The 12,863-nt window shown below is 34.6% G+C and overlaps 2 protein-coding genes across 11 annotated transcripts in view; both read left to right on the top strand.

Annotated features, from left to right (window-relative positions):
* Positions 1-7,934, top strand: part of SESTD1 (SEC14 and spectrin domain containing 1) — a 101,737-nt gene extending 93,803 nt beyond the window's left edge. For all 6 annotated transcript variants that reach the window (XM_037523641.1, XM_037523639.1, XM_054699895.1 and 3 more), the window contains 4 exons: positions 1-123; positions 878-1,069; positions 4,021-4,142; positions 7,223-7,934. In XM_037523641.1, coding sequence (XP_037379538.1) covers positions 1-123; positions 878-1,069; positions 4,021-4,142; positions 7,223-7,352 — 567 coding nt within the window. In that variant the 3' untranslated portion in view covers positions 7,353-7,934. The remainder of the gene's footprint in view (positions 124-877; positions 1,070-4,020; positions 4,143-7,222) is intronic.
* Positions 7,935-8,321: 387 nt separating this feature from the next.
* The window catches only part of CCDC141 (coiled-coil domain containing 141), a 211,160-nt gene continuing 206,618 nt past the window's right edge, over positions 8,322-12,863 (top strand). For 4 of the 5 annotated variants that reach the window (XM_054699894.1, XM_054699893.1, XM_037523636.2 and 1 more), the window contains exon 1: positions 8,322-11,773. The gene's annotated coding sequence lies outside the window, so the exon portion shown is untranslated. The remainder of the gene's footprint in view (positions 11,774-12,863) is intronic. The other variant, XM_054699890.1, reaches the window with a different exon arrangement.

Below are 12,863 nucleotides of genomic sequence, written 5' to 3'. Positions count from 1 at the left end.
GCTGTAGAATGGCTAAGTGAACTTCTGGATGCTCTGCTTAAGACACACATCAGATTGGGTGATGATGCTCAGGAAACGAAAGTTTTACTGGAAAAGCATAGAAAATTTGTTGATGTTGCACAGGTGCAGAACTGATTATCTTCCTTTCCTACAAGCTCAGTATTTGAATAGCTTTCTGCATGATTATAATGTAACTTAACCCTCCAACTCCAAGAAGGTTAGTTATGTTATTCCAGAAGTACTTCAGAACTAAGAAAATTCCGGCTGGTATACCAAAACAAGCCTGCATATACTTGAGAGGGTTTTTGTTTCCCTGAATATAGGTTCTTTATGCTCTTTATGCTGATTTTTGATTTATATTATGACATTTTTCGGGCAATCCAACTGTTCATTCATAAAAGTTAATATGAAATATATGTTAATATTAGTAATTAGAAACCCTAGTTTCTGCATCTCACCAGTGTTAGCATAACACTGACATTTTGTGTGTGTATGAAAAGTATCTTAATATATTTTCCCTAATCATTGAGTTCACAGTGTAACAATTATAGTTTCCTATATGGAATATCAAGTAACTATTTTCAGCCCTGTGTTTTGATTAATGAGTGTGCAAATGTTCCTTTTGGCCCATGAATTGCACAGACGGATAGGGAAAGCAGAATAAGAGAAGGAAGCCTAACAAGAAAGAAATTTATTAAAAGCTAACTGACAAATATTACTTCTCCTTTATTATTTAGACATGCAAATAATTTTTAGTACTAAGTGCCAATGGAGTCATTCTAGTAATATTTAATAGCAACCAAAGTCCTCCACACACTTTCGCATCCCTCTTTTCAGAATTCTTTTATTATAATTTCATGTTTACTTTCTTTTTCAGAGCACTTATGACTATGGAAGACAGTTGCTACAAGCCACAGTTGTGTTGTGCCAGTCTTTGCGCTGTACTTCTAGATCCTCTGGGGACACACTTCCTCGACTGAACAGAGTGTGGAAACAATTTACAATAGCATCTGAAGAGAGAGTACATAGGCTGGAAATGGCCATTGCATTTCATTCGAATGCTGAAAAGGTTTGCTTTTTTTTTTTTAAATGTAGTCTGAGTAGTATTTATTATATATGTTAATTTGTTATAAAATATGTTAATTTCAATAATGAAATTATGTATTTAGTCTTTTTCCCAAAAATTTTTATTAGTTCTATTGTTTAAAGTTTGTTTGGTTTAGGCAGTAGTATATTGTTTTTGAGAGTTTAAATTAAATTGTTAGTAATCCACATCAGTGCTGAGTTTTGTGATTAGAGAAATCTAAAACCATCCAAAGTCCTCCCTTCACAGGGTTGCTCTCTTCAGCAAACCTGCTCTCCATCCTCTAGGGTGTCATGGTCATGACTCTCACCTCTTTCATTATGCCAGGAAAGGAAACTTTGCTTCAAGAACTAGTAATTATCATAAATTTTTAAAAAGGGCACTTTGCAATTTTATTACATACAAAGTAAAGACAGTCCAACTAATACAAATATAAAAATAAAATCTTATTTTCATATGTTATCTGTAAGGATTTTGTCTGCAACTTATTATTTAATGAGTTTAGTAGTCCCAGAAACCAAAAATGAAATATGCAGTATTATTTGAGCAAATCTTAATAGATCCTTTTTCTTTACTCTGCACGGTGAAAATTTAAACTACTCCGGCCTTTCATTTCCTTTCTGGAAAGGAGTTTATGTTATTCTATAATGGACTCATTTTGCAGCCTGTAGGACAATTTGATCTCAAATTCATTTCGGTGGGTCACATTTTTACTCTCCTCCTCCTTACATGGTATAATTTTGGTGTCTATTACCTCTATTTTTTATTGTTGCTTTATGATAGCTCCTTTACTTCTTTTATATCTGGCTTGGTATAGATATATTCTTTTAATTTTTACTTTTCATTGAGGTTCTTACCCTTCCTTCTGTGTTGAATGGTAGTCTTGCAGGATAAAGTGTTCTAGGAAGGAAATCTTTCTGTTAGAGTATTTTTATTATCTTCTGCCATTCTCTTCTTGCCTATAAGGTTTCTACTGAGGAGTCCGTGGGCAGCTCTTCATGTTCCCCTGTTCCCTTACAGGTCACTCTTCTTTCTCTTAATGTTTGTAATATTCTTTCCTTGTCATTGACTTTTAACAATTTAATTATAATATGTCATGGAGTGTATCAGTCTGGTATTATTTTGTTTGGAATGCTTTGAGCCCCTTGGATCAGAAAGTCTGATTCATTTCCTAGATTGAGGTGGTCCCAATAATTACTTCTTTAAATAAATTTTCTATACCTTTCTCTTTTTCTTCTCTTTCTGGAGCCCCTATGATGGACATGTTATTTCTCTTTCGGTTATTCCTAAGAATTCTAAGACTTTTCACTTTTTTTTTTTAAAAAGATTTATTTATTTATGCATACAAGAGCTGGGGTACAGGCCAAAGGTGTGGGGGGTGAGAGGATTCACCAGAGACAGAGTGGGGAACAGAACAGGCAGACTGACCAAAATACACTGCTGAGGGGAGCAGCGAGCGAGGAAGGAGAGGTCTGCTGTGCCATGTGGGCTGCTCCCTGGCTGGCCGGGGATCCCACTCATGCTGCGGAGGCTGCAGATGGCTTCATAGTGCGCTGCTTAACCCCTTGCGCCACCAGGGAGGCCCTGTTTTCACTTTTTAAATTCTTTTTTCTCTGGATGGGCACTGTGTTTGAGATGGTCACAAGTCAGTAATTGTTCTCTTTGCATTTTAAGTAGGGGCCCTTGCTCTCATAATTAACATCCCAGTTCTTCAACCTCTAGTTAGTGAGATTATCCAGTTTTTATTGGTTTTAGCCTTGGGTGGCTGTTAAACCAATCTCAGCTCCAGGCTGCAAATAATAGCCTCTTTTATGAGAAGAGAGGCGATTCCATCTGGCTATTTCCCACCAGACTGGGCTCTAGCTATTCTAGTTTGGGAGCTTCAGGCTCAAATTAGAAATCATCACTGTGCACCCTTACTGCAGTAGTTCTCCAGTGTTCACTCTCTGTCCCACCTGCTAACTCTGTGCACCCCTCTCTCCAGGGCAGTGCCTGGCTTTTAAAGTGTCCAATGTGTGTGGCCTTGAGTCAGCAATAGCAGAGGGACTCCTATACTGCAGGTGCCCCTATTTTCTTGAGTTGTACTGCACTGGTATCACTCCAGACACAGTAAATTATGGTTTTTCCTAACTCTTCCCTATACCATGCTGTTGTTCCTGTGTATGCAATAGACACCCATTTATCTTTCCAGGGACAGTTGTCCTTGTCTTTTTTGTAATTTGATTGTGACTGTGTGGAGGAGGTGAGCCCAGCATTATTACTCTGCTGCCATCTTGCTTTACTCTAAAAAAATTAATATCTTGACAAAGACTGTAGAACTTTGTAGCATTTGAATTATAACTTTATCAGCATGTATAGTTAGCTCAAGTCAACAGATCAGTTTTTAAAATAATTAATCAGATGTTTGATCAAATGATCACATTAGTTATGTGTTTTACTCAGACTGTATGTCATTTAGTATTTGTATTTTCTTTCATTTTTGAAATCTGTAAGCTCCTTGAGGTCAACATCTATATCACTTTCACATCCTGAGCTGCAGATAAACATATGGTGTTTAGTATATAGTTATATACTATAGTATATAGTTATATACATGTATTAAGTATATATACATGTATTACATACATGTATTAAGTATATGAAAGAATGCTTCTAAAGGAGTTTGAGCTTATTTCCAAATAGTAGACTGGTATTAATTTTTTCCATGGAAATCACTACAGAGTTTTTTATGCCCCAATTATTATGTTATTAGAAGGGATTTTTTTAAATCTCATTTTGTTTTAATTTCTTGAGCCAGCTTTGCCAATAATAAATCTGTCTTGTACAATGGTGTAAATGAAGATGTTAAGACAAAACTCCTTCAATCTACTAAATTTACATGAATTTTATTTCATTTCCATGTTTCTTGATTGATGTTGCCCTATTACTTGCTGCAGATTTTGCAAGACTGTCCAGAAGAGCCTGAAGCCATTAATGATGAGGAGCAATTTGATGAAATTGAAGCAGTTGGGAAATCACTTTTGGATAGATTAACTGTTCCTGTAGTTTATCCGGATGGGTATGGTGCATATTCATATAATTTTGTCTTTTCGTCAGTGAGGTTATAAAGTGAAATAATTAAGGGAAAAAATTATTTTTTTAAAAAATGCAAGTAAATTAGCTTCATTCTTCCCATCTTCAGTTCTACAATAAATTGGTTTAACATGAAACAAATCTAAACTCAGCTCTTACCACTAGTAGCAGTTTTGTTGTTTTTTTATACAAGCATTGGGTACAGTCAGAAGCACGGGAGGGTGAGAGAATTCACCAGAGCCAGAGTGGGGAACAGAACAGGCAGACTGACGAAATACACTGCTGAGGGGAGCAGCGGACGCGGTAGGAGAGATCTGCGCGCCCTGTGGGACCCTCGCCAGTGGGCGGGGATCGAACCGGCGCTGCAGAGGCTGCAGGCAGCTTCTCAGCCCCGCGCTAAACCGCTGCGCCACCAGGGGAGGCCCAGTAGTAGCAGTTTTTACTTGCTGCTATCAAATATATTGCTTCTTGATAGAATGTTGTAGAAGAAAGATCATTGACTTGTTGACATACTGTGTTCTAGCCATGGCTGTGATGATAGGATAACCTTGATCTTTATTCAGGGAAGGAGCTTGGGAGGGCAACCAGTGTTTAGTGAGCTCATAATACATAATAAGCATCATTACTTTTGATCAAACTGTAACATGCCAGTATAATGTCACTTGACACTCTGTGCTTCAATTTCCTCACCTAAAAATAGTGATATACTATTCATACTTACTTGGATTATAGAGTCAGGATATAGTCTCAGGTCTGACTCCCAACCCATTCTTTTTTAACATTGGTATATGGAATCCTATTTCTTCATTTATAAAATGATGGCATCTTAATTCAGTCATTGATAAAAGTATAATATACTCTCTTACAAATAAATGGTCTAGTAAAAGAATCAGAGGGATACAACTGAAACATTGTGTTGTAAACCAATATTTCCTAAACAAATCTTAAAAAAAAAAAGAAATTTAGACCTAAAAGGGGATTTTAAAAATTCAAAGTATTAAGTAAAGTTTAAATGATCACAGTGAAAAATAAATAACCAGAGGTGCTTCATTCCTGAGAATCTAGACCTCTGTCTGGATACAGAATAATTTAGAAATAATCCAAAGGATATTTATTTCAGATAGAATGATAGAAAAATGAAACCATTGAATACAACTATCCTTACATGGCAGTATAGTACAATGGTTAGAATTTTTACTCTAAAACCATGTTTTGGGGGTCTCCTTGGTGGCATAGGGATTAAGTCGCAGCAGATCTCGCCTATCTCTCCTGCTGTTCCCTTAGTAATGTATATCAGTAAATCCGCTTGTTCTGTTCCCCCTGACTTTGTCTCTGTTGAATCCTCTCACCCCCACACCTCTGGCCTACACCCCAATTCTACACAAAAGAAAAGAAAAAATAAAACCAGGTTTCTTGGGTTGAAATCTCAGCTCTACCACTTACTGTGACAGCTTGGGTAAGTCACTTGACACTCTGTGCTTCACTTTCTTCACCTAAAATAGGGATACACTGTTCATACTTATTTAGATTATGGGAGCAGGGGAATTACTTGAGAAAAAATGTGTATAAACTACTTAAAATGAATCTGACACATAGTAAGTATCACTTATTACTTTGTCTTGAATGCCAAGTGATTATGTGGAATTAATATTGAGAAGATGTAATTTTATTCCCTTGAAACATTATTATTCATAGTGTATTCTTAGATTTGTAGTCATACCTAAATCTGAGCATTCAGAAGTAGCTTAAATTCATGTTGTACATCCGTAATGTAAGGGAATAAAATCTCTTAATTCATAAATTCATAAAGTAACAGTATTAATAAGAGTGCTTCTGGTTGTTCCATTCCAGAACACCCCCAAATCCTTAATTTCTGCATTTCATGGCTAGTCGTCACACAGTTTGTCTTCTATTCTGCTCAGGACATCATAGGAACATCTACCCCTTATACTTTTGCTTGGGCTTCTCCTCTCTGTTCCACAAATAGTCTATGTGTCGTTTCTTCATCTTTTTAAGATCAAAGAACAAATTATTTCTATATATTGAAATTTCATAACTTCCACCTTTAATATTTAAAATTATTACTCCATTTTTATGACAAGCTGTTTATCATGTGTAGTGTGTTTGACAGTAAACATATTTAGATTTATCTTTTGTAACATCCTCCTAGTAAAATAAGTTGAATGGCCTCTATTTTAAGACGCAGATTCAAATTCTGCTTTTTGCACTATCTTATCTCAGTAAAGTCATTTAATTTTCTGGGACTTAGTTTTCTGATCTGAAAAATAATAAAGAACTCACAATCAGGTGATATTCAAGAACTCTTCCATCTCTAAAAGATCTTGTGATTCTAAATATGGTGGCTTTGCAAGTAGGATAAAATGAAATGATTTCGTTGATTACTTTTCCAAATGATGCTGTAACATCAAACAGATATTTTACTTGCCCACTATGTTAGCCAATTGGTGTGCATAGCCCTTAGCATTGAAGTACACATTCAAATTTTGTATTTGTAGACTTTAAACTGATAACCAGAATATCAACTGTTGCATTGGTGGGCTTATTGAGATTATTATGAGTATATGTAATATGACATTTATACTACTAATGTATTTTTCTCAACATGTCAGTATATTTTATGCCTTTTTAAAAAATGATTTTTCCCCACAATAAATCTGAGACATTCGGGAGAGGAGGGGAGGGTAGAGGAGGAAGAAAGCACAATGGACTATGTTGAAGGGTTGTGGGTCTTTGGTGGTGGGGACACTATGGTGATTATACCTGAGGAGAGAAATCCTATGTTGTGAAAAATAAACAAGGATGTTTAAGAAGATTGATTAATTAAATGTTCATTTTTAAGTATAGGAAAAAAATTTGTTTTTTCTACAGAGCTACTGCTCAAAAAATAAACAGTATGCAGTATGGTCTTCAGATGAACTAAGTTGTACACACAGGTCATATTATATTGATACTTTCTTATGGCAATTGTTGCTTCCTTTTACATTTACCATAATCAATGCATGTGTATTAATTTAACTGGGTTTTTCTGTTTGTTTCAATTTTTAGAACTGAACAGTATTTTGGGAGTCCAAGTGACATGGCTTCTTCTGCTGAACACATCAGAGACAGGATGAAACTAGTTAGTCTCAAAAGGCAGCAGCTGAGACATCCTGAAATGATGAGCACCGAGAGCTAATAGCTACCAGCTTCCCACAGATCTGCAGTTCATAATCCCGCATGACATCGGCATCCTATAGAATTAGCCATAATACATTCAAATGCATTTCACAGCCAGGAAAAGCCTCATTTCTTTCCACTACACATTTCTCTTTATGGTAACACCTTGCCACTACCAATGCATAATTATTTAACATGATTTGAGACCATAGACTCCCAAGTATCTTAAAAGAAGGAACTGTACACATTGCACTGAAATCCTGCTTTAAAGCTTTACCTGACCTGTCAGTTTATAGATGAACAACTGATAATAAGCTTTGATTGGTGCTAATAAGAGTTTCAGAATTCTCTATAAAAAAAGCGGTTGCCCTTCCTCCCCAGGTGATGTAGTAAGTTTAGACTTGTAGTTAACCTATTATTAGTAGACAATGGTGTCCTTAAAATTTTAGTTTGTAATTCTTCAAAACTGATTATTTTTATTGTGTTGGTATGAAGAAAACTCTTCAAATCTTTGATATATCATATTCATTAAAAGACATTTTCCTAGTTGTATTAATAATGTATTAAAATTGTGCTTAATAAAAGGCTTCTTTTAAACATCTTATTTAATTTGGTGGTTATATCCTACTTTCAAATATGAGTGCCTTATTGAAAAAGGGCATTCTTAGGATTGTGAGGATGGTTTAGTATTTGCTTTTTTATGTTGGTTGCATGTGTTTTAGCCAAGAAATTCATATGTAAGCATGTATATATAATAAATAAGCATGTTTGATATGAGAAATGTGAAGAAAAAGTTAGATCTTAAAGAACTTGTGAATAATGGAATACTATTTCTAATTTTTCTCTTCTTCAACTTGAAAAATATCCCAGTTAATGAGGAGGGCTGGGAAAGAAGGCATACATAATTACTTAAGTGTAATTCTTTGTATCAGAGTAATCTTTTTGGAGCTAAATGGCCATTGTTAATAAAATTTGATTTTTATTTTAAATGAATCAATTTTAATTTAAAATTTAATTTCAAAATAAATTCTGAATTAGTCTAGTAATGAAAATTGTACAACTCTTTTAGAAATAAAATTTATAAAATGTTAGTACATTTAAGTTTGTATTAAGTTTAAATATTGAAATTGTGTTAATTTTTTTTCAAAGACTGGTTTGTGGAAAATATTTAAATTTTTTTAGCTTTTTATCAGTACAAAATTATGCAAATAATTGTATCCTGGTTTCTCTCTATTGTCTATGAAAATGTTCATGTACCCTCCAATGCAAAAATCTTCCTTTGAACCTACTGGTTTCTTCAGCCTTTTCACTGCCAATCTTTTTGGAGAAATCCACATCTAATGCCCCAACATCCTCATTATTCTCTGCTGGGTACCCTGCAGTCTGGTTTTTACACAGCATTATAGTGAAAACTGTTCTCAATGGACTCTCAGTTACTTAACTGAATGATTTTTGTTCTTGTTCTACATCCTCATTCCTCTTCTGTCTCTGCAACATTTGTACCACTGAGCAGTCTTTCCTAGAGTGTCTCCTCCCTTGAAGATGTTATTCTCCACCATAACTGTGAGTATAGTCACACATTATTAAAAATGTGTCTTCAGCTTGTTCCCTCTCAGTTCTGTAGGTAGCTCACCATTAGGGTTTTATTTTACCTCAATATCCTGTGTTACATATCTGTTCCACAATTCTTAACTTTCAAGTACAAGTTGATGTTTCAACTGAAATGAAGTTATAGATCATATTTGCCACCTTTCTCCTTTTGGAGCAGTTTTGGCTAATGGTGCAGCATTTTCCTTGTTATACATGCCAGAATATATGGGAGCAAAATTTAACTGCTTCCTTTTGTCTTATCCTGCCACTGATTCTGAGACCATCTGGAAGGGCTTAACTGCTATGAATTTAAAACTCTGTGATTCTTAATTTCATTCTTTATGATGGTGCTAACCACATTCTACAGTTGTTAATGTCTGTACCTGCTACACTGCAAGTTTTTTTGAGGGAGGGAATTTTGTGTGACTTCTCGTGCCCAGTCCTTTCCTCATGCCTAATAGTTGTTCAGTCACCTGGATGGGAAGGGTTATTGTAGGCATTAGTAATAATTCCCTGATACTGGAGTATGAAGTGCTCCCTAAACATTTTCTAAAGTTGTGACTGACATATGAGTGAATCTGCTTTATAAGGAAGTCATTTGGTATTTCAGATACTTAGATGTCAGCTAATTTAGATATTTAACTTATCTATTTCTTCTACTGAATTTTAAAATAGTTGGGATGTTTTCATTAAGACTCTGCTAGAAAGGAATTGGATTGTAAGTACTGAGACTCAGCTTTACTATCAACCCACCTACCTATCATCAAATTACTTAACTTTTATATGCCTTAAACTTACTCCTGCCTATAAGAGTAGAATAAGGTAGCATTTGGAGATGTCATTTGTAATTTGAGTATTTCAGATGAAGCTGAATATACTTTTAACATAATAAAAATTGCTCTTCATTTATAAATTTGCTGCTTCTTTATGTATGTGTATCTGTATATACACGTAAAGTTATGAATGAAAATCCAATATTACTCTGATCTGATTTTTTTGTAGGGTCAGAGTTCACTTAGAGTACGTATGAAGGAAGTCACTGCAGTATGTTTGAAATCACAAACTCTTTGTGCATCCTAAATTAACGTTGTGTTGCAAATGGAGAGAGAACCATCATTTCTAAATAGTACAGTATTTAGTGAATAGTATATGACAACCTTCCACATTACTTTAGTCCATCTCAGGGAATTCTTGAAGTGTTTATTGGGCTAGTTTCATTTTGTTTTTTTGATTTGGGGGATTTTTTTTTTTGTCTTTATGTATTTGCTCAGTGTACACTCACTATGTAACTGGCAGTTTTGGCATTCTTTGCAAATCTAACTTAGCAGAGTTATGATACAAATGTAACTTTATTACAAACAAAACTGGCTTTCTTCTTAGTCCTCATTGTCAGTGACCTTGTTCTGCTAAGGTGACTTATTGGTGGTGTTGATGATACTGCTCAGCTTGCAAGGTAGGATGTTGGTGAATCAAGTTTCTTATTTGTGTAGAAAATTGTATACTTCTACTTTATTGGCTTTAAATTGACTAGTGCTTCCAAGTTACCTAGTTTTAATGTGTTATGATTACCTTGTAAGTTGATACAAAATGTGCTTTTTAGTTTATTATTATTTTGTTAGTGGCATACTCCTTGAAATGAACATGGCAATGACTTATTCTGATAGTTCTGAGCAAACCATACTGTCTACTGTAAACCCATTCTAACCAATGACATTAGCCATTGTGAGGTTAACTAAACCTATCTCATTGTACAGTCTACATTTGGAGAAAAAATTCATATCTCTACTTATATTTTAAGTTCTTGGTCAGTGAGATTGGGTATTGGAGAGTACCCTTATCACAGGGCCATAATAAAACACTATGGATACTAAAAACTAAACATAGTATTACTGCTAAAGTCTTCTACCTCTTGGCCCTATAGAAAATGGTACAAAAACTTATATGAGTAAATATCATCATTGAGTGAGAGGTGTATAATTGAGGCATCTTTGTGTAAAAGCTCAAGGGAAAATCCTTTAGGTTTAAAAAAGAAGGGCTGGAACATAGTTGAACAGTTAACCTAATTAGCAAGCTTACCAGAGTTAACTTTCAGTTATAAAAATAAAAGGCTTCAGATGGGAGTAGAAAGTACTCTCCTGGCATGCGGGACCAAAAACATATCTTGATAAGGGAAAATGAAGTACAGAATTAAAATCTGACATTATTTGACTTCTCTGTGTGCTACAGAAAAGTTAAGGCTTAGTTAAGAAGCATAAATAGTGGCAAGAATAGTAAAGATCATAAAAGCTAAAATGAAACCACTAGTTTTAATGTTCATTTGATTACCTTGTTAAGTTGAATAGAAAGAGTTTACAGTTTGAATATCTGATTTTAAAATCTAGCTTTGCCATTTACTCTCCTAGGTAGAAATCACTAAACTTCGATGGGTCTATAAAATAGAGAAATCTGAGTATCAAATGATTTTAAGAATAAAATTCAAGCATGTTTAAAAATGTGTTGAAAACTAAAATGTCATCCCAGAATAGAAACTATCATTATTATAATTATTTTCTTAGAGTTGAAAACAGAGCATTCTTTAATCTTGCTCTTGTCTCAGATGACAAGCATAGGGAGGTATGAGGGTAGTGGCATATTATTTATGCTCACTTCTTTCAACTCTAATCCCCTACATTCAGAATTACATACTGAAAATATTAGGAGCGGAGTTGGTAAGCTAACCAATAAATAACAATACTTTTAAATCTGACAAATTAACTCTTTTATGGCAGGGTAATAAACCAGCATGATGGAAGACAAGTGAGGAGTACCATCTACTTTGAGTTGACAGTACATGACACAATCCATTAATAAGTAAGTAAAAGAAAGTCATTTGGGGTGAATGTTAGTGACTCAGCACAAACCTGTTAAGATATTTATAAAATATCCTAATAATTAGATAAGAAAAGTATGACTAAGGGTCACCACTAGTGCAGTTTTGGTTGGAGAAAAGTTAGGCAGTGAAAGTTGTTAAAGTTGGACAGTGGTACTAACAGAAGACTGATTCTGTAATAGAAAGTGGTAGTACTAAGTTTGCTCTGTGAGAAGCCGTGAATGCAGAAAAATGTTTAAAACAAAAGGAATCAGAGATATGAGGCTGAATAACATGACTGCAGTATTTTAAAGCAAATTTGACAACACGAGTTGGTGTGTTTCAAGACAAAGTAGAGCCTGTACTAGAACATGAAGAACTTAGAGATCAAGAGAAAGTCTGAACTATGAGGAAATATTTTGAAAGCAGTAAATTTTTAAGAGAATTACAACTGTGTTAGAGAACTCATATGAGGCAATATATGTAATTTCTATATATAATGATATGGGAATTTTTAGCATATAACTAAATATAGTTACCAACTGCTAGATATTTAGAGCTGAGTTAATTTGTTACGGATTTTAAGACAGGCATGTGAAAACCTATTTCTGACAAAAGGCCACTAAAGTCTGAAGCTAATCTTAGTGAGTCTCCAGAAGTCACCTTAGAAGTATTTATAAGTTAAATGCCATCCCTAGGGTGTCCCCAAATTCATCTTCCAGGATGATTTAGAGTCCTTCCACTCACAGCTTAGGGGCTGTTCATGATGATGTAGCTGCACATCATGATGTTCTGCATATCTCTTCTATGTAGTTACCCTGATAATTTTGTAGTTTAGAAGTCAGGGTAAAACAATTTCTGTGCTTGATTTTTCTCTTGAGAATGTTTATCTTAGTTCTTATGTTAATCTACATAGCCTACAAATATGCCTCAAATATGCCATCAATATATGTATTTTATTTTTTAAAGGTATGAGGGGATCAGAATATCATTTAGACAAATTTTGAACCAGAATAGATTTGAGAACTGATTGATAACCTCACACTCAGAAATAGCCTTTCAGAAACTCACGAACTCTTAAATTTCTAAATT

This window comes from Talpa occidentalis, unplaced genomic scaffold (assembly GCF_014898055.3).
Source record: "Talpa occidentalis isolate TD23 unplaced genomic scaffold, MPIMG_talOcc4v2.1 talOcc4.3, whole genome shotgun sequence".
In the NCBI taxonomy this organism is placed as follows: Eukaryota; Metazoa; Chordata; class Mammalia; order Eulipotyphla; family Talpidae; genus Talpa; species Talpa occidentalis.
This window is presented reverse-complemented; position numbering and strand designations above follow the sequence as displayed.